The sequence below is a fragment of the Plectropomus leopardus genome, chromosome 16 (genome assembly GCF_026936395.1).
Source record: "Plectropomus leopardus strain MGB_pleo_1.0 chromosome 16, ASM2693639v1, whole genome shotgun sequence".
Taxonomy (NCBI): domain Eukaryota; kingdom Metazoa; phylum Chordata; class Actinopteri; order Perciformes; family Serranidae; genus Plectropomus; species Plectropomus leopardus.
Window position 1 is genome coordinate 26,949,866 of NC_142191.1, and position 22,049 is coordinate 26,971,914.

General features: G+C 40.2%; 2 protein-coding genes across 2 annotated transcripts in view; one reads left to right on the top strand and one right to left on the bottom strand.

Annotated features, from left to right (window-relative positions):
• Positions 1-4,795, bottom strand: part of vsnl1a (visinin-like 1a) — a 49,898-nt gene extending 45,103 nt beyond the window's left edge. Inside the window, exon 1 of the mRNA XM_042503822.2 lies at positions 4,517-4,795. The gene's annotated coding sequence lies outside the window, so the exon portion shown is untranslated. The remainder of the gene's footprint in view (positions 1-4,516) is intronic.
• Positions 4,796-6,433: 1,638 nt separating this feature from the next.
• LOC148186919 (uncharacterized) lies at positions 6,434-14,472 on the top strand. The gene is made up of 6 exons (XM_088089357.1): positions 6,434-6,501; positions 7,861-7,914; positions 8,216-11,334; positions 11,960-12,109; positions 12,663-12,743; positions 13,426-14,472. Exons 3-6 carry the CDS (start codon positions 8,235-8,237, stop codon positions 13,542-13,544), a joined length of 3,450 nt encoding a protein of 1,149 aa, XP_087945483.1. The 5' UTR covers positions 6,434-6,501; positions 7,861-7,914; positions 8,216-8,234; the 3' UTR covers positions 13,545-14,472.
• Positions 14,473-22,049: the final 7,577 nt, after the last annotated feature.

Consider the following 22,049-nt stretch of genomic DNA (forward strand, 5'->3'; position numbering starts at 1 on the left):
CCTGCGCACACAAAAGTGTTAGATAAAAACAAGAGCACCGAAAAACAGCCGTCTGTTCCTGTAATCCACTGCGTATTCTGAGTGCATTCAGTTGCTTCTGAAAAGGAGACAAAGTTGTACATTTTTTTCATTCATAACTGACCCTGTGATCCTTCAACTGCAGAACAACAACAAAACCAGTGTCCATGGGGACTAAAATAATTTAGCAGGAATGGATCAGTAGCAAAACTGCTGGAGGACAGAAAGAGGCAATAAAATCCTTTTTTTTAAATCAAAATTTTTTTTCGTTCTAAGTACGATTCTGATTTGTCCAGCATTCAGAATATGTCTCTTTGACTTGTTCAAATAATGTTGCAATTAACTGAAGGAACCAAAACATGGCCAAGCCGTAGCACAGGTGCTTCTCATTTAAATTGGTTTTAGTTGATGGTTTATATAACAATTTTTTTTTTTTTTGGGGTTCTAGTTTTCAGTTTTTAACATGGTTACATACCGATATCTGCTTGCATCTGTAACTTGGTGGTGAAAGACCTGGATTCATTCAAAGGGTATTCCAGTAATTTAGTATTGTACGTCCATAAAGTTGGAGGACTTGTGAGAAACAGTCTGAAAACAAATCAAAGCAGCAGAGGCTGAGATATCCTGCCTTTTAGTCCCTTGTATGGGTCCAGAATCCCAAAACATAGGAAAATACATTTCCCATAATGCAACTAAGAAGAATCTATCATTAGAGCCTTCCTGTATCGTAACACCAAAAATTTTCATCACTACACAACCCCAACTCAGGCTGTCCCTGAATCTGAATCATTACATCACTTGCTGACTCTTTTTTGTTGATTTTCTCTTTTTTTTTGTTTTATCAAAAAAAAAATGGAAAAAGTCCAGAAAATATATTTACAGTCTTTATAATAACATGTTTAAAATGAGCCTGTTACAGACAAAATAGTACTTCATTTTAATTTTCTTGCTTGTTTTGTTTTGTTTTGTTTTAGTTTTTTTGATTAGGTTAGGTCTTGATTGGCCCATGAGTTGTTACGTTGCTCATTGCCTTCTCCTATTGTTTTTGAAAAAAAAAAAAAAAATCCAAACGAATTTGCTCAGGTTTTCAAAGGGTTAAATGTGAAAAGTCTCTCAGTGCTGCGGTAAAAGCGAGGAAGCAGTGCGCTCTGACAGCAAGTTGATATCACTTTTCTGTTATAATATGGTCAGACAAGACGGGCTGAGCGTGAAGACGGCAGCTGCAGCGAGAGACAGATGTGTCCTGGGAGAGATGAGAGCACAGGACGCGTGACAGCTTCGCCGTAATGTTACTGTGTAGGTGTGTGTTTGACTGCTTGCGTAATAGAGAAAAAGTGAATGCATTTGTATTTATACAGCATGTATGATGTGAATTAATGCATTATGTTAATGCAGTATGTTTGAGCTACAGAAATCATGAAGAATTAAGTTTAAGTGCTGCATTTCAAGGCTTCACGACCACTTGATGAGCAAACTGTCAGCTTGATAATGTCTCCGCAGCACATGCATCATAGAGAACTGCATGCATCTGATCAAAAATGCAAACTTCTGATGCGGCGCTAAATGTTCATTCACCTCCAATATGTGCTCACAATAGCTCACACTGCATCATAATGCGAGTGTTACTCATGACTGTCTTCTTTCATTCATGCAACAAGCAGCAGAGCTGAATCTGCATCTGTACTGTGTCAGTGTGTTGCTGGTGGCTCATCTTTACGTCACACTGTGAGCTAGTTTCCATTTCATGCAGTGATATATCTGGATCTCATAAAAAAGAAGCTTATATACTGTGATCAGATCACTTTTACTCCTTATGAAAGAATTCACGTCGAGTGATTTTTTTCAGTGCTGCCCCCTCAGATCACTTTATACAGAAGCTGAAACTGCACAACCTTTAAAGTGATGCAAGCGGCAACATTGTATGGAGCACCTTTAAAACATCATCTTCCTACACATTAAAAAAAAACATTTTAACACTTTGAAACCTAGAGGAAAATCACTTTTTTGTGCTGCTTTCAGACCCATTTAACAAGTATTTAAAACTATGAACCCTGAGCAAATTGATTTGATTTCTTTCAAAAACATGAGAGAAAAAAGGCAATGAGCAACTTGATTTGAAATCTTCCACAAATTCTAAGAAATTAGTGGATTTAGAATTTTTACTTTTTTTAAACCTGAGGGGGAAATGTAACTTAACATTTTTGTCCTTTTTTATTATTTTTTTTTTAAATTCCAGGTCATTTTCTTGTACTTTACTAATGTCTTCTTCTTTTCTTGCTCATTGCCTTCTTCCCATCTTTTGAAGGAAATCGTGCCTATTTATTCAGGTGTCCAAGGGTTAAAGACCTTCATTCTGCGTAAGAAAATACACATGTACCAAGAATTTATTATCTGCCTTCCATACTTTGCATTCTTATATCAGCATCTCCAGTAACAGTCGTTTTTCATGTCTGTGTACGAGCCTCGTGACTCTTTCATCTATCATGCTAATGTTCACCATCAACCTTGCACCGCAATAACAAATGGGAAATGGAAAGAAAACCATCTTTAAATATTAGATAAGAGAAGGAAATCTCTCAGCAATCGCTTGATAGTCAGCAGCCTCCGAAATGTGATAATGATGAAATTGCTTCTACATTCTCCGTCTCACTCGTTACAGTCTGGCAACCAATGAGCACAAAATGCATTAACAGCAAAAGAGGCACGGTGAAAAGGATAAATGCAAGAAAATAAGCAGGGTGTGATTTGGATTCAGATGCATGACACTCTTGTTAGCACAAAATGCTGAACACACCCCACCCCCCTGTTAGCGCTTTGAAACCTTTGAAGCAACGTGGCTTGATTTCTTTAAGAAACACTGAGCAAGAAAAAATAACCAAAAAATTAGCAAAAAAAATTAGAAGAAAAAAATAAATTGAGACAATAAAAAAAATTAAAAATAAGAATAAAGTGAAGAAGAAAGTTAAACACAAGGAAATTACCTAGAAAAGGTGCTTGATAGTTTTGAATATGTAATTCTGATCATTATTAATATAGTTTTACTTTAGCTTTGGTCTTTTCCCGAGACATTTTCCCTAGCTTTTTTTTTTTTTTTTTTTAAATCTATTTCTAATAATTTCTTGCAATTTGTGGAACATTTGTTACCAAACTGCTCATTACCTTTTTTTCCACCCCATGAAATTACACCAATTTGCTCAAGCCTCAAGGGTTAAATTCTCGTTCCAAAGGGTTAATTGTATGCATTTTCACCTGTTATTCACATCTACAGGCAAAAACAGACAGCGTGGTGCATAATCTGAAAATGTCAGTGCTTTATTTTAGCTTGAGAAATGATAGAGATGGAGTCTGGGGCAAGGCGCTCTGGGTCAGTCTGCAGTGCAATGCAGAGCAGAGCACCATGCTGACTCCAAACCTGAGTCATTACCCTTTGTCTCCGGGTCCACTGGGGCCTCATCAGAGCCAGAAAGCTAATAAATCATAGCTGCAGTTACACATCAGCAGACAGGTGTGGACTGACACAGATTTTACAGTCCTGTGGCAGCCAGCAGACCTGCCCCTGAGCTAGGCGGTGCGCTGATGGAAAACACTGTCCCTCTACCATCATTTGCCAACAGGGGGATGACCTTGAGAGGCAGGCAGAGCCCCGGCAAGGAGAGGCGACCCCAGATAGGAATAATGCAGTTCATGGGTTTGATTCAGGGAAATCAGGTAGATTTCTGTGTAATAAATGTGTGTGTGTGTGTGTGTGTGTGTGTGTTTGTGTGTGCGCGCGTGCGTGTGCATGCGCGCGTGTGTGTTCAGAAGAGGTGGGGGTATGAGATGTGATCATGCCTGCATTGATTTGCAAAAAAAGTAGCCTCATTGTGAAGATGATGTGGGCTTAGGAGACTCACCACACCCCCACCTTCATCCTGCACGCGCGCGCGCACACACACACACACACACACACCCTTTCAACATCAGCACCAGTGCCAAAACTACATCAGAATACATCACGCCACATCGTGCCACGTCGTGCCAAGCGCAGACATCCCACGCAAAGTCACAATTATAGTCGTCAAAATTCACACAGTCTGCACAGATCGACAAGACTGCATAAAAGCAGCCGTCTCCAATGCCGATTTGTCTCTGTCTTTGCACTTTAGTTGTTGAATCGAGAGCCCGTGTGCTCGTGTAGGCAGTCAGAGTAAATCTTCGCAAGGCACAACCGGGTTTATCTAATGCTGACAAGTCGTGGGTTTACATGCAAGACGTGCAGGAAGCATCGGGGATGGATGGAGCAGCTGCAGAGGCTATGTTGATAAATTATATACGCCTTTATTGTAATTTGCATATCATTAATGTGGTCTTAACTCGTCAATAAATCCGCAAATTAGTCTTATGAAACCAAAAGAATGACGCACCAGGTTGCATCACGCAAGTCAATGTGCAAAAACATGTAGTTTCCCCCATGCACGAGATGAATCCTTCAACATGTCACGCAGAGCATCCTTCCTACCTTGCGAGAGTGCAGAGTCAACGGGAGAAGTCCGGTCTGATGTCTGGAGTGGTCACAAAAACCTGCGAGGACGGAAACCAACAGGCGATTCAAAGGACTGAGGCTGCTGGTTTCCCGCTGGTGGGTTACTGTTTCTGGCGTGCGTTTTTTTTCTGTTCTGTATTTGTTGAAATTGTTTTTGCGGGAGAAAAGTCAGCCTCGACTGTAAGTGAGCGGTGCGGGTCCGTAGGATGATGCTGCTGAACACACACTGCTGCTGCTGCTGATGTACTGAGAGGAGGAGACAGAGAGACAGAGAGACTGAGAGAGAGAGACAGACGGGGATGCACCTCTCTCTCTCTCCCTCCCTCTCTCCCTCTCCCAGTGGTTGAGCATTATAACATTATGCTGCAAAGAATAAAGACAAATAAATGCAGCAAGGAACTACAAATGCGAGTTAAAGGTTATTTTGACATCAGTTATGCTCCTTCTTTACTGTCCTCACTGTGACTTCCAGCGCTGGAAACAAAGATCTGAGTGTTTCTCAAACGTGTTTAAGATGAGACGCAGATCCATACAGTGTGTTCAGCTACATAAACCAGTAACGCAGGGATCACTGGCAAGGATAACGGGACCAACTTGCTTTGCTTGGGGGCCACTTTTGCAATATTTCTGGGACCAGGGGCCAGTCGCAGCAGCCCCATACCCTACGTTCCCAGGATTTTAGGATGTTTCTAGGATTTTGAGATGTTTCTTGGATTGTAGGATATTTCTGGAATTTTAGGAAATTTCTTGGATTTTAGGATGTTTCTACGATTTTAGGACATTTCTAGGGTTTCAGGACATTTTTAGGAATGCCGGACATTTCTATGATTTTAGGACATTTCTAGGATTTTAGAATGTTTCTAGGATTTTAGGACATTTCTGGGGTTTTAGTTTGTTTCTAGGATTTTAAGATGTTTCTAGGATTTAGGGACCTTTAGGATTTTTGTACAAATTTAGGATGTTTCTATGATTTTATGACATTTCTAGGATGTTTCTATGGTTTTATGACATTTCTAGGATTTCAGGACATTTTTAGGAATGCAGGGCATTTCTAGGACTTTAGGATGTTTCTCGGATTTTGAGATGTTTCTTGGATTGAAGGACATTTGTGGGATTTTAGGAAATTTCAGGACCACTTTAGGATTTTAGGATGTTTCTACGACTTTAGGACATTTCTAGGGTTTCAGGACATTTTTAGGAATGCAGGACATTTCTATGATTTTAGGACATTTCTAGGATTTCAGGACATTTCTGGGGTTTTAGTTTGTTTCTAGGATTTTAAGACATTTCTAGGATTTAGGGACCTTTAGGATTTTTATATGAATTTAGAATGTTTCTATGATTTTATGACATTTCTAGGATTTCAGGACATTTTTAGGAATGCAGGGCATTTCTAGGACTTTAGGACGTTTCTCGGATTTTGTGATGTTTCTTGGATTGTAGGACATTTGTGGGATTTTAGGAAATTTCTTGGATTTCAGGACCATTCTAGGATTTTAGGATGTTTCTACGATTTTAGGACATTTCTAGGGTTTCAGGACATTTTTAGCAATGCAGGACATTTCTAGGATTTTACAACATTTCTAGGATTTTTTTAGGTGATTTCTCTTAGCTCGGACCTCGATCAGGGGCTGCCGCTGATCCTTCTCTGGCACTATTTTTGATAAACTCTATTTTGATGCTGTTTTACGCACTCTGGCACCTCATGTATACTAAAAGAACAAAAACAATTACAAGTGTCTCACTTTAGTTTTATTGGGAATTAGAAAATGGTTGGGGGGACATCTGACACCCTGCTGGGGGCCAGATTTGTCCCGCGGGCCGTAGGTTGAGTATCACTGCAGTGAGGAAGTCTGGCTGCGTCACTCAGCAGCAGCAGTTTGGCGCCACTCACTGGATAACAGGAAAACGACGGCAGCATTAGCTAACCTTAGCCAACAAATGCTCAACTAATTTAGAAGGTGAGTAACTTGGGAGTAATAAATAATTGCTGAAAAAAGAAACGAAACATTTCAGTAGCTTGAAATATCGAAGTCAATGCCAAAAGTAGAATGTCAGGTTTGCTAATGTTGTTTATTTAACAAGCTAGATAATCGCTAGCCGACTTTGCTAACGTTACCTTTCAAAGTCATTAACGTTATGGTAATATTACTGTAAATAGCAAGGTGCTGGTTTGACTTATGAAAACTGTGTCGTTCAAAAAGCCAAATTTACACGTTTCTGAGTAGCAGGTAATGTTAAGTTGTGTTGAAGCTTTTTGTTCTCTTGCTCCGGCTAAGCTCACAGGCCAAAGCTATCATTTGACAATAATATATCATGTAAATATAATATACCAACAAAGCTAACACCTGCAGCTGGTTAGCTAACATTAAAATATTTTTCTTGCAAATCCTAGCTAAAGGAGGCATAAGACTCACATCCATACAACAAAAAATGTTTTTTTTTAACTATAAATTTAATGCTACTAAGAGATTGCCTTGGTGGTCCATTGTGTGCTGTTATACAAAATAAAAAGGGATAGTGAGTGTGGTTGTAAATATGTTACTATTTCATATATTGATTTAAAGTCTAGTTCTCTTAAAAAAAACAAACAAACTTGGACACACTGGGAACATTATGTTTGTTTTGTGTGTATTATCTTTTTCAATTGCAATTATTATGCATGAGACAAATTTCATGAGCTAATTGATTAGCAGAGAAGGGTGGAAATTAATAGGAATACTTCATCCTACTCCTTTTTGAACATGTAAGATTTAATTTTGTTGTTAAGAATCTATCCATTGAGTTTGTTTTATTGATTATCATTTATTTTGGTCACATGTTTGATGCCTTGGTGTTCTAAAATTATTGTGGGAAGCATAATGTCACATGTCATACGTAGACATGTCACAGTGGGATAAACACAGATACATCAACTATGAAGTGATGGTGGCTGAATTCCATTTAGCTGCTTTGGTTTCATTGCATGCAGGCTCACTGTCACACTTTAATGGCCTACTGGGACACCAATAAAACAGAGCCATGAATAATTTTATCAGTAACACCAGTGCTTTTCTTAATATAGGTAAAAAGTAATCATATCTGATGTAAAAAGGACATATTGTGTGCATCGTAACAAAGCCAGCACTGTCAGAAACTGACGCACAGCAGTGCTTTGGAGTGTTAAAGTAGGGAAGCAACAGAGCAGTGACAGTGCTACAGTGCCATATCTGTATTCTGTACAATGAATCAGCATCATGCTGTGTAACAATCTGTTCTGGTATAGAAAATCCACTCACTGAATATTGTGTTGTTGTTGTTGTCTCTTATATTCTCTTCAGAGGCCTGCTGTGGGATTATTTTCCACGTGTTTTGAAGTGCAGATTTGCAGTAAGGTGAGTTACCGCAGCTCTTACACAACAGAGCACATGGTCTGATGTGATATACAGACGGATATATGGACTGCAGTAGTACTAAACCTAGTAGTATAACAATTTAAATCATGAGATTCAGTCTGTACTTGATGTTTGTCTTTAATGTGGAATAAGTTTTTCTAGAAGTATTATACAGCAAAAGTAATCCATGAATCAGATACATTCTTGACATAATTGCGTTTTTTTGATGGAGTGACACTTATTGATGGGAGCAGTGTGGTTCTCAGATACAGTGTTCACACCTGAGTTCTTTCTATTTCAGGTTTAGTAGATTGGAGAAAATGGATAAAATCACACAAGAAGATATCGGTCCGCAGTTCACCTCACCACTCTCCCCCAAACGACCAAAGACAGATTACGCAATGACCAACAGCCACAGTGGAAAGAGCAGGTTTGACTTCCCAGAGCTTTTGACATTTCAGAAAACCACCAACCTTCCATCATCAACAAGTACCTTGACAAAGAAGGAATGTGAGGCTGTAAAACCTCCTGAGCAACTGCAAGACACTAAATTAATTGTCACCCTTTTTACTAAGCTGACTGCTTCACACATTGATGATGCACACACGGGATCATCTCAAGTCTGTTTTATTGCTGCCGAGAGATGCTTTCTACCTCTGGTGAAGGATGAGCAGCCTCCAGTTACTGCAACTGACGACCTCAGCTCACACCCCGTAGATGATGCATGTGGGACCCCAGCAGAGTCTCACACATCCAAAGACGCCAGCGCTGACACGTCCAGTCACCTTGATTGCAACTGTCTGGGGTCGCAATCACTTGAAGCCGGGCCCCCTGGTGGCTGCAGTCTTCCCGCTGGAAATGATGAAGATGGGAGACAGGTGCAAAGTAGTGTCAGTCAAATCCAAGCATTCCCCCTCAGTTCAGGTGGTGAGGGGGTCAGTTGTCAGTCTGATTGCTCTTTTGAAGATGTGCTACGCGACAGAGGTTTCTGTGACACACAGAGCCAATCTGCAGAAGTTGAAGAGATTATTCAAAAGAAAGAGGAACATGGATTTTGTGAGACTATGCTTTTCAGCAAAGAAAAAGAAGAGGGTTACAGTCTCATTTGTTCCGCTGATTATGCAGTCTCGAAATCATTCCACTCAAACCTTGGAGAGCAACCCTCTGGGAACTTGGCAGAAGGTGTAAAAAACGAGGAACTACAGATTTGTGAAAATGAAAATGTTGCTGTCTGTGATGGGGAAACAAAAGGCCAAGTCAATGAGAATGATATGAGCAAAAACTCCCTGCCATCTAAATGCGCTGAGGGATCAATTGTTTCTCGTGATGTGGTATTAGCCAGGAATATTGCAATTGAGAATGCGAGTCTCGAAGCTGACAGCTTCTGTGGGGCAAAAGGAGAGCATGCTGCTGGCAAGATGATAGCCAAAGCTCGCAGTGAAACGGCTGATCACACAACAGAGACTCCAATGCCTGCAAGAATCAGTCAAGCGCCTGCTGAAGGAGATAATGATGCAGGGCCTTTCAGTGTAATTGACCCTGCAATCTGGAGTGAAACTGACAGGGAGGCTGAAGAGAAACGCTGTAACTCAAAGAGCACTGCGGGTGTAGAATTACCTCCATCAGTAAAAGTCTGCAAGATGGAAACACCTCAGCCACTCTGTCCTGACATCCGCGTGCCACAGGATGTTTCAGCTCCGGACCAGACCGGACAGTTTAATCACCAAAGCAGAACACAGCAGTGCAAAGATGAAAAAGAGAACTTATGGCAGCCATACACAGAAACACAGGCTTGCTCCATCACCACTAACAAAACACACAACAAGACTGGCAGCGAAGGCAGCTGTCATTTCAAATCCAGTCCCAGCAGCAGTCCACACAGGCCAGCAAATCCTCCTCCTGCAGGGTATGGAAGACAAGAAAGCCACGATACTGTGGGACACGAGTTGAAAGAGCAGGATCAGTCTGGCTGTTTTCCTGCCAGTCCTGGGCACCTGGAGACACGGGAGGCTGAATATTTACAAACTGAAATTGCCAGAATGGACGAGGCAGCAGGCATAAAAGAAAGGGAGGAAATGACAAGTTTTGAAGAGGAAATAGGAGCTGACAAATGTGAAAAATCAGAACACTCACTGGAGTTAGAGGAAAAACTGCTGCAAGACAATAAGAAACACACAAAAGACCCAACGCAAATATCAACTGGTGATTGCATCAGCGACTGGACAGAGGCCAAAATAAGTAAATATGGCAGCAAATTAAACATCAATGGTGATTTGGGGATTATCTTTGGATGCTCGTCTGATCACTCATACAATGCTGTAATTTTGACAGAGGAAGAGACAGCAGAGTTAAAGGAGAGACATGAAGAGGCATTTGTTAGAGAAGAAACAGATGTGCACGGTACCTCAGAGATATTAGTTCAATCAGAAGAGGACCATCAGCTGCCAAGTCAACAAAGGGAAGATGTGACTGAGGAATGCATCAGTGAATGTTCAGATGGTAACATGAGTAAAAGTGGCTACAAATCAACCCTAGTTAGTCAACATGAACTAGAAAACAAGCTCAGTTGTTGCTCTGATTACCAGCACAGAGATGAAACATTAATGGTTGAAAACAGTGACCTGTTGGCTGTCGTGTTTCCCCCAACAAGTGATGCAGTTGTGCCAGGTCCACATGAATTTCTCCATTCACAAAATGCCGACAACCCCACAGCCCTAAACTGTAATGACAGATTTTCCCCAGTGCCATCTTCCTTCACATTCAAGGACTGTGCGCCAGGGGGGTTTGACACTTTCGAAAAGATGCAGCTCTCACTAGATGACTGTGATGAAGCGGGCTTGAGCAACAGTCCTCTCCTCACCAGCCTGGCTGGGCAGCTGTTTCAAACACCACAGCGACAACTTTACCACTGCATGCCAGAGGCAGAGAGAGATGAGGAGGTACCACAAGAGGAGGAGAAGGAGGAAAGATTTGAGTGTCGCACTGAGAACACGGCAAAGGGATTTTCAAACAGTGATACCAGTTGTAATGAACTCCCCAACTTTATCTCAGCAGCAAATGTCATGGCTCTCGGACGGCCAGAGCAACAGCCTAACTGTGAATCAGCATATCATTCCTACAAGTGCTTCCAGGATGACTTCAACCCAAAGTCAGTGTCTTCCACTGTTCCCCCTGAGAGCGACAGTCTGGCCTCTGATGTGAACAACAGCCCTCAGTTTGAGATGAAAAAACAATTCGACATGGTCTTGAAAGAGCTCCACTTGTTTTTTGATATCAGTAGAAGTGAATTTGCAAATGACAGTAGAGCATCATCACCTGAGCAGTGTAGTGATATGAAAAAAGCCTTGGAGGGTGACACTTCAAACTGCAAAGAACATCTCAGCAGCCCAAAACTGGGACGCCACAGAGGCACATCCTCAGGTAACTGCAAACAACACATTTCTCCTGAATCGTTAGTTCAAGGTCCGCACATAAGAGAAATTACCACATATTGAATTTCATTTATTCGATTTATTGCAAAAATAAAGTGCAGTTAGTTAAAACCAGGGGCATTTCAAGGATATGAAGGTAGTGGGGGCTTAGCTCGGACCTCTGTCGGAAAAAAAAATCACCAGAAGTTTTGAAAAGAAAATGGGCATGGGGGTTTCAAAGGTATGTTTTTGTTTTTTTTCCCCTATAAAATTTTTGGTAATTTTTGACAAACTTTTGGTGATTTGCGTGGGGTTTTTTTTTGGCAATGATTTCATTTTCTTTAAAAATATTTTTTGTTGATTTTTAAATTTTCTATTGGGTGATTTTCTTTTTCTCCCAAAATCTTTAGAAAGAAAATCGACAAAATTTTTTGAAGAGAAAGAAAATTATCAACTGGGTTACAGACTACATACAAGCATTATGTATGTATGTATGACCATGAAGCTGCCCGTTTTGCAGTCCTCTTTACTGACACAGTGACGATGTTCGAACAATGGTGCTTGAAAACATGAAACCACAGCTCCATGTGTTCTTTTATATTCTGACCTCACTGTGTGTTGGATGTCTTGTTGAGATGATGCCGATGAAGACCGCAGCCTGGAAACGTGTGGATGTGATCCAGTGGTTTCTTTTACCGCTGGCAGTGGTGACGGCGAGCAGGAGGTGCCCCTTGGCAGCCACCTGTGCCAGGAAACATCAGTGTACACTGCAGAGAAACACAAAGGTTTGCTGTTTCTTGTTCTAAAAAATAAGAGACAACAACTAGAAAGCATATAATATCTTCAAAAGAACCAAATATTCACAAGTAGAGTGGTAATCAGTGTTTATACAAAGAATTCAATGAGTAAAATTATGTTTTGCTTAACCAGGAAACTTCTTTAAAGGCAAAGTTTTCAACAGTTAAAATGACGAATCTGGAAAAAAAAAGCACGACATGGAAATTATTTAATTAGAGCTTACTGTTCTTTTGTTCTATTGTTTTCGGCGTTGCACAGTTAACAGTGTTTTTCCAAGGTGTTGGGTGATAGACTTGAAAAGGCCAGCTAGGTTAATTCATTGAGGAACCACAATTACTCTTATTGATTTGTCTTTTCAAATTGACACAGCTTCCTCTCACGAATGTTCAAATATTCATTTCCCTGCCTCAATAAGCTGCGGTGGAACGATAACACAGCCATGAATGCAAAAACGTTGTTTAAGGGTAAACAGAGCAACAAATAAGACCAAATTAGCCGCTCCCTCGTGACTGTCTCTGACTGTCAATATGTCCCTTTCAGAGCCCTGGGAGATGGAGCAGAATGGGAAAATGTGGTCTCCATCCTTCGCGTGTCGACCATTCTTGGAACACCTGAGCCATAGTGAGTTTGTTATTGTGGTAGCAGACAAAGAATGAAAAGCCCTGGAGCATTTTATTGATTAAATGAGGAATTTTGTAAAAGTCTGTAAAAGAAAGGACACCCAAAGATTATTTGAAAGGTTTTTAATGTCCTTACATGTTGCCATGATTGGTGTACAATGGTGTAGACTTCCAGAGTAATTGTGAATCATTCTGGCTATATTTCCCATTATAAAGTGACATAAAAGCAAACTGAGTAAACAAAAAAATATGAGGAGAATAAGCGCAGGAGCTGGTCTCCACTGCATTATGAACCCAAGTGTGTCTGCTGGGAGTTAACTGGGCTAGCCTCTGAATATTTAAGGGGCAAGAGAGTCTAACAAGCTGCCTACCTGGAGATGCAATGTACTCACCTTGTCAGCCTGAGAGAATAAATCAGTCTAATAGCATGGCTACTCTCGCCGCTCATTGAGAAGCACTATGTTTATCTTGTCAGCGTTGGTAAGAAAGCTGAAAGCATCAGGAAAGCCGTGTGTCTATTTATCTTTGCAACCATTAGCAGAAAACAAAAGCCCAAATGTTCTGTGGAGCTTCGGGCCTGAACAAACACACATCGAAAGCACAGTGTGGGTTCTGCAGGCTTTCAGGCAGCAGGACTGGTGCATACTTAGTTGTTATATCTCAGTGTGTTTTTGTGTGTACAGGACTGCCAGAGCAGCCCAGGAGACTGGAGCCTCTGAGAACATGCACACGGCCGATCCGGGTTGGACTTTCAAAGAGAGCCAAGACCAAACACCTGCATCGTCCCCACCCCTACAGATGAACATCCGACATGCAAATCAAGGTGATGTGCTCTAGTGTTAATGAAGCTTATCTTTGTTGCCGTGTGTAGCAGCAGAAATGTGAGTTTGATTTAATGTTTGATTTACGGTATATCGTTCATGGTTTTTCTCGTGCTTCTACACTTTCTTGGTTTTTACGAGAGGTGCTGGTTCCTGTACATTTTAACTGCCTCGTTATCCAGGAAGGCTGTATCCACAAATTCAGCGCACTGTCACATTTCCACATTTACATGCATCCTCTCATAGGAGGTTCCCATTAAATCACAGCCTGCTGCTGTTTGCCCACTGCAGCAGCTGAGCTGCAGCAGCTGGGGAGTAACTGCCTTGCCCAAGGACATCCTGATAGTTTGTTGATAAAAGAAAGCCTGCCGCCTGTCCACATTTTTTCTGCTGAAAAGATATTCTGGTTTTAAAAAATATCTTCCCCCTGTGTTTATGTCTCTATCTATTTATCTATTTATCTATTTATTTATTTGCACTACGGTTTTAAATACATACTAATTGATCATATTTATATACTACCTATAAGTTAACATTCATATGAGCTAGTTTTTACATCATTGCACAAATATGTAGTTTAAAATGCATCCACTCTTCATAGGTTTGTTGCATATAACTGGTACTATGTGTTTCCCTGTAGGTGTATTGATACAGTGTGCTACTTGTTCCTGTTACGTGTGGGCGTATTCAGTCAGGGTAAATGAGCAGAGTATGCTCCCTTTCTGTTGTGTTTTGTTGTTACCATTAAATAGGTTCACGTGGACTGTATGCAACATATCCTTGAGCAGTTCTGTGGGAGGTTAGCTGGAGTTGGATTTCAAAATAGCCTGTTTGCTATTTATTAAATAATATAAATGCATCATAAATGTGTTTTTTTTCATGCAGCTAATACACGAGTCTACCTTTAGGCAAAACATAGATCCAAGGTCATTATTTTGACAAATGAGGAGAGTCTACTCAGTTTTTGATGTTGTACCATCACGCAGGAAAAGCGGTGATGATCAACATATGTCTTTGTTTAGTTTGTTTGTCGGCTGCGGGCTGTTTTTTTTCTGCAGTGTGGTTGAAAACCTTCCACAGCAATACTCATTGTTTGTTCTATCACATAATTAGATTCACCCTTTTCAACAACTTGGTCAGCTTATAGGACTCTTTGTTATAGTAGCAGAGGAGCACATTTCAGTTTTAGTAATATCCGGCTACTACTTGAACGCAACAAATACATATTAATAAACTGATAACAAATTCATTCCACCATATCTTTCAACTCTCTGATAAAACTAGAGGCTATATTAGAGTGGTGGCTGAAAAGCATCCGGTGCAATTGAAATGCAGTTTGCCTCTCAAAATGTGTAAAGCCCCCTCGCTCAAATAAAAGTTGTTTTCCTTCAATACATGTCCCCTAAAAATGTCTGACCTTGACTATACTGACTTGCATGTGCAATGTTTGTCACTAAAGAGGTGTTTTCACATTCGTCTACTGAAGAGCGAGATGTCTGTGAAATAACGTAACGAAATCAAAATGTGTCGATGGAGGAACAGGTTTTGGCCAAAAAAAAAAACAAAAAACGGCGAAGAAACCTGAAACCAGCGTAGAAAGGATTTTTCATTATAGAGAATGGAGTTAGTGTTACCATAGAGAAAGTTTTGACATCAAATACCATCACCACAGATGTTATTGTATATTTCCAAACACTAATGCTCTGCCAGTTATCCTACAAGCTAACAACCAACATATAGGTAAAAAAAAGATGCTGACTACACTTACCACTCTGGTATGTCTGCTAGTTTTAGTAAGTAGTAGTTAGTAGTTTAGTAGTTAGTTTTAGTCTGCAATTTTAGTAAACAACAGACTCCTCTTCTGTATCTGGGTCTGACCGAGGCTCAAACGTGAATGGCTGAATCTCTGTGTTGTTTCCTGTAATGTTAACGCTGGCTATCTCGATGCTCTGTCATGGGTGGACCTAACATAAGTAATGCTGGGTAAAGCAAAAGTGAAACCTACCGCAGGCAGCGGTGGTGGGCAGAGCCGAAGCCAGATCATCAGTTTCTCAATGAGGGAGAAAGAGTACATCTGCCTCATGCCTCTTTTCATAGTTTTTTACTACTATGTGGGAGAATCATATTAAACAGAACTGTGGTGTAAATATTTAGGGAGAAAGATATGGAGCTGATTTTAACAGGGACTCAGCAGCAGTTGTCGTAGTGGCTGTAGGCAGTGAAAGTGACACCTCAGCTCAAGTTATAACGATGGCATGAAGTGTGCAGTTTGGGTTTGTTTACCTGCCACGCTCAGCTCTCTAAATGTGGAGCGACTAGGTTTGTTTTTGTTCTTCAGTCAGGCTGCTTTTTCTAAAACATGGAGTGCATGTTGGAGACAGATCCAGTGGCTAACAGGGAGGAAAATACTGACAACTTGACTGCTCCTGTTTAAATTAATAGCAAAGCCTCATTGTTTTTCAGCCCACCTTTTTTCTCTGTGTACCACTCAATGCATCATTGTTCCAAACTGATAAAACAGAAGTTCAGACAGAATTAAGGACATTTTCCCCGAGGACTCAGTCGCTTGTAGACCGCTTGCTGAAGGTGTATTTTGTGATCCGAAACTTTGCCTTGAAGTTGTTTTTGTAAGCGAGCACAATGAAATAGTAGAATTTCATCACACCTTTTTAAGGAGTAATGATGATTTTTCTCTTAAATCTAGCTCCAATTGTTCCCCTTTTGTTAGCAGGAGTCTCCTCTGTGTATTTTATCAAAGCAGTTTGAACATTGTTGTATTCACTATTGTTTTTCAGGACTTATTTTTTCATGTCCTGATCATATCTCTATCTATCTTTGTTTAGTAAATATAACAATTTTTGGGGGGAGCATTTTGTATCAATGAGCAAGGTGCCTCAGCTGGCAGACAGGCAAGTGAAAATCAAAAAGAAACAATGCCACGGTATGGCTTTCCAAAAATAATTGGATTCAGACACGACACATTCAATCTGCCTTTTTAATCAGGCACACTCTGTGAAGGCTGGGGGTGTTGAATTAGATTTTTTTTTTTCCAGTTGATAATGACTTTGTCAGTGCTAGTTGTGTCTGAGCGGTGTTTGCCCAGTTTGTTTGCTGATTTGTTGCAGGGCTTAATCTTCACATGGATATGAATATTTTTTCCCCCGCTTTTTTATCCCTACAACAATTTCTATTATTCTAACAACTTAGCGTTCCGTTCATTGTCTTTACCAAGATCAAATTTCAATCTGCAGTTTCTGGAGTAACATTTCATCTCTTGTTATTTCTTATTGATTACACACGGGCCAGTAATATTCTGGTTTTAGTTACACTTCACTTGAGGTGCAGTGGAGTGTGTTACCAATGCAGTATCCTTACATAATTGTCACATTTCAAAATTAAAGCATTATGAGGCATTCCCCACACGAGGGCGGGAAGTGAATTCCAGACAGTTTTACAGTTAATGAACCAGACTATTATCATTAGGAAGCCTCTTCTGTTTCTAAAAATGAACTTGGCCTACATACTGTAGGTACATATGAAACTAGAGTTTTGTGAATTTGGAACACACCAACGGCTGCAGCTGGGGGATGAAATAATAGGATTCATAACAAATTAGCTTTTAAGTGAGTCTTTTGGTTGTTTTATAAACTTTTCTTATATTTCTAGAGTATTATTGTTGGTTATTACCATGAAATGTTGTTACACAGTAAAATGTTACAATGCTTTCAAATGTTTTTAACTGTTTTTACCTTCACACAGTTCCATTCATTAACATTTTAGTTTTAACACATTTTAGTGTGTCTGCTCAATCAGGAACACATTAAATGAGGGACTGAAATGTGTATCATTTGTTGATTATGGAGTGGTAACCACAGAGTGTAAATATGGTAGATGTAAACACTGTGACATTACCCAGTGGTTTGTGAAGTCCTGCAGTGATACAGTGAGTGTTGCATTTTTGTGGCCATCGTTACTTTTTGGATCCAGAAGTGATCATATTTGGATAAGAGGTTGGAGCTGTGGAGGAGGAAGGGGTGGATCTGATTCATAGGCTGTGGTGACACTTTGCAGACAGCCTGTCACTCAGTGTTCCCGCCCTTAATTCTGTGTAACTTTAAGACTCAATTGTAAATGGGTGAGTTATATAAAAATTCACCCCCTACACAGTTGTCATGAATGTTGAAATTAGCCATAGAGACCAAAAACAGTTTTTGTACTAGGCTGTAAACATGTTTATTTCTGCTGTAGAGTCGGGCATTTTAACATGGCCAAATTGCCATCCATAAAGCCATGTTGTTAACGTGGCTAAAAATACAAGAACACGCGTGAATATTGTTATTATTATATGTAAAACGGTTATTTGTTGCCCTGAGGCAACATTGTGCCTCACCGATGGAGATGTATTACGATGTAAAACGATGACCCTGGTCTGTGTTCCAGCTATCTAATAATACTCACTGGCAATAATGTCAACAATGAAAATCTGTTTTTTTTATTGATGTGAAACTTTATTTCCTCTCCCTGTTACTTCAGATGTGATGTTCCTTAAACTCGATTCTGCTGCCTCTCAGTGAACATGAAAGAGACATTACAGCTTTAGAAACAGCGGGGAGACTTCAAAGGCTCCAGCGGAGCCAGAACTTATCTCTTTTTTTTCTTTTAAGTTCTTACAAAATTACTCCTCCCCCCCCTTTTCACAAAAGCTTCACTGTATAATTCACTTACCACAAATTATGATCTCCTAGCATAACCCAGAGGATCCAGGGAAATGAAACCTGGCAGTGATTTACATTCCCGTGTTTTTAATTTCCTCCCCACCACCAAAATTAAGGGGATTAGGCATGCACACATTTGTTTATTTTCATTAGGCAAAACAGAGGACGGGCATTATCGCAGCGTGAGAGTCCAAGTAACGTTACTGTGCATGTGGAGAGACCTTGAAGATGTGGAATACACACACGTCCTCCTCCCTTTATGCCCTTTGAATCATTTGCATGGTTCCTCTGTGTAGGAAAAACCACTGTGGCCTATACTTAGAAAGCTTATTACTGGAAAGCAGGAGGATAATTAATGGGTATCAGCCAATATTCCTTCAATATTTCAACGGCCAGCAATAGCAGCTATTACACGGCTTTGAATTTTTACATCTGCTTTGTCCCAGGCCTCTTGTAAACAGAAAGAAAATGTAAACAATGAAGACAAGAACAAGCAAGGAATGTCAATATCAAATATGAAAATAATAGCTTTTTTCTTGCATGTGAGGAAAACACAACAGCTTTATCTTCTTCTCTCCACTGTTATATCCATTAAACACTCGGGCCCCGAGGTATCTGTCTGTATCAGAAGGTTGTTTGAATTGTTGACATTATTTTAGTACACGCTGATGCATCTTTGCATTATTATCAAAGGAGAAGCCGTGGTATGAAACTGTCTGCAGCAGTGTCTTTCCAAAGCAAACAAGCAGGCTAAGAGTTTGCCGTTCACACGCACGTAAGAGCATTACAGCACTCACTCTCACACACACACACACACAGAGTCTAAGCCTGCATGTATTTGCTGCCTTTTTCAGATCAATAGCAATCACTGGGCCACAGTAGCAGAATCAGATGATCGACTCGCAGACTAAAAATACACTGGACTATCCATCGCCTCTGCACCCTGCCGAGTTCACTTCTGGACTGTAATGCCCTGAAAGTGACCAGAACTAAACACGTTTGATTCTACAAATCTCATTTCATGGATACTTTTATCATAAGTGTGTGATATACTTCATCTTCATCTTAATCTGTTGGGACATCACTGAAAAGCAGCTCTGGCGGAGAGCCTGTTGTGCACCAGGAGAAAAATAGCGCTCTGTCGAGGTTCCATAAATTTAAAGTTGTTTAATCACACTTGATGCATCTCGCCCCAACATCTGAATAGCCTCAGCAGTGGTCCATTTGGGAGCACTCACAATACATCCCACTGCTGTATCGCTCAGGTCCTTGCACACGGTAATCTCTACTTTGGTACAGAGCAGAAAGAAGGGAAGCAGGCTGAGAGAAAGGACAATAAGAGGATTTCACAGCTGAGTGTTATGACACAACTTTGCATTATTGTTTCGCTTGCTCCTGAAAAGCTCTAATTAAATTGCCGTTGACTTAACAGGAGACCTGTCTGAGTATGACAAACAGCAGCGTCGGTTGAATACACAGAATCCTAGCTGACTCATGACAGAGCCTAGATCAACTGTAGAGTCACTACAGTTGATCTAGGGGTGAGTCGGGATGAGTCGGCGAGTAGTACAATTGTACAGAGGTTTTTTTTAAACTCTACACCCAGAATAGTCTAAATCCTGCTCTACAAATGCTTTCTATAAAGTCAAACATGCCAATGCCGACACATCTGTTGTTGTTTACTCTTCACCCCATATGGTTCATGAAGATTTAAGATATTACTGTAACCACTGAACTCATAGTACACTATAGCAGTATTCTGTGTCCTCAATCAGTCCTTTGCTCAGTCAGTGCTCAGAATATAAAAGACACTGAATAGTTCACTTTATAGTGAGCGGAAAACTTGATATTTTGGGCATTAATCATCATTTTGCGTCATCACTGACAGGTGTTAAGAACCACAATGGAGATTTATAAAAATGTGACAGATTGCATTGTGAGATTGTCAGCACAAAGTAAATGAAAATGAATTGAATACTCAGAATTTGGACACTGGTGGCCAGAAAATATTATGCAATATATAGCAAACAGGAGTTCAGGACACATGGTTAGTGTGTACATCAAGGAAAAATGCAGCTTGGATGGCAAATGGATGGGTGAAAACAACATCATTTTAGACTGTGTAATACCAGCATTTTTACAAGTGCACTGCCACATGGCTCGAGTTAAATTGACTGTTCACCCCAAAATCAAAATGACATATTCTTTCTCTTACCTGTTGTGCTATTTATAAGTTGAGATTGTTTTGGTGTGAGTTGCAGAGTGTTGGAGATGTCTGCCTTGTCTTTAATATGATTGAACTAGATGACACTCAATGACCCCAAAAAAATACATTTGAAAAACTCAATGTCTCTTTCCAGAAATCTTGACTCAAGATAGTCCACAGACCTTGTGAGCAGTTTCATGTAGGAACTATTTTCTTGCCAACCGTATCAGAAGGAAGCGCGCACCTACTGCAAGCTCACCTAACACCATTGAGCTAGCTAACATGACAGCTCAGAGGAAGATGCCAATAATGTTTGCATCTCGCTCCATCACAGGCATGAACCTGTTGTCCATGAGCAGATGCATGATTCCTCCTGCGTAGTGATATAGTTGGCGTATCTCTTTTAGGTAATTTTGAGGCATGTCAGATGGGGTGATAAAAGTCACATGTGCTGTAGTTTGACAGTGTAAAAGGGGAATATTTTTTTTGTGATGGCAATACTAGTTAACTAGTGTGTTCTGTATCATATCAGGTCATATTTTGACTGGTTGATTTGTAAAAGTGGGTGGAACTTTGGTGTCACACATCTGTCTCTCTGTCCCTCTTTTCCAGCCACCGTAACTTTCGCCCAGGCTTCTTCACTCCCCACCTGCCTGCTTACCTGCATCACATTCACTCATTCAGCCTCTCAGTTCATATAGCCGACCAGTCATGTCATGGAAGTTGTCATGTGCGTCATGTGTTGTGTTGTAGTATTTGTACTCTGTCTGCCGCCTGCCTGCGGAACCGTCTGTCTGGTTCTTGGACCAATCATTCTTTTCCCAACCTCTGATAGATTTTTGTTTCAATTTTCTGAGACATCCAAAACTGTTAAAATGGGGGCATTGACACCTTGTTGTAAAGGCATGCATGAGCCTCCAGAACAGCTTCAATGCTACTTATCACAGATTCTCCAAATTTCTGGAAATTCACCCAAAAGGATGATCCCTCATTGCATGTGTCAGTCAGTGAAGTTGAAACCAAAGCAAATTGAATTTATTTCTATTAAAAACCTGGTAGAAAGGCAACAAGCAAGTTAAGAAAAAAAATGATCCAATAGAAATAGAAATTAGTTGTTTTTTTAAATTACAAGAAAATGACTTGAAAAATGGCAAAAAATGGAAGTCAAAACAAAAACAAACAAGGAAACAACCTGATAAAAAGTACTTTAAGAAAAGTATACAGGAAAAGTAATTATAGTTCTGTAACATAATTTTGAAAATATATTTATAGCTCTCTGGACATTTTTCTCCTATATATGATGATACTTTGCAGAGGCTGCATGTGGAGGAAATGCATGATCCCTACAAAAGTGTATGTCTATGTTAAAGTGTGAATTCTTTAAAAGCAGGACAGTATGATGCTTCTTTTGGCAACCAACTGCTTGAGTGGTGTTAATGTCAAAGGCCATGACTACTGTAAAGATTTCCGTCTCTTCAGGTAAAATTACTGCTAAACCTGCTATTAAGTCATACACCGTACCTCAGAGGTGGCTTTGGATGGATGGCGTGAAATTACAGCGTATT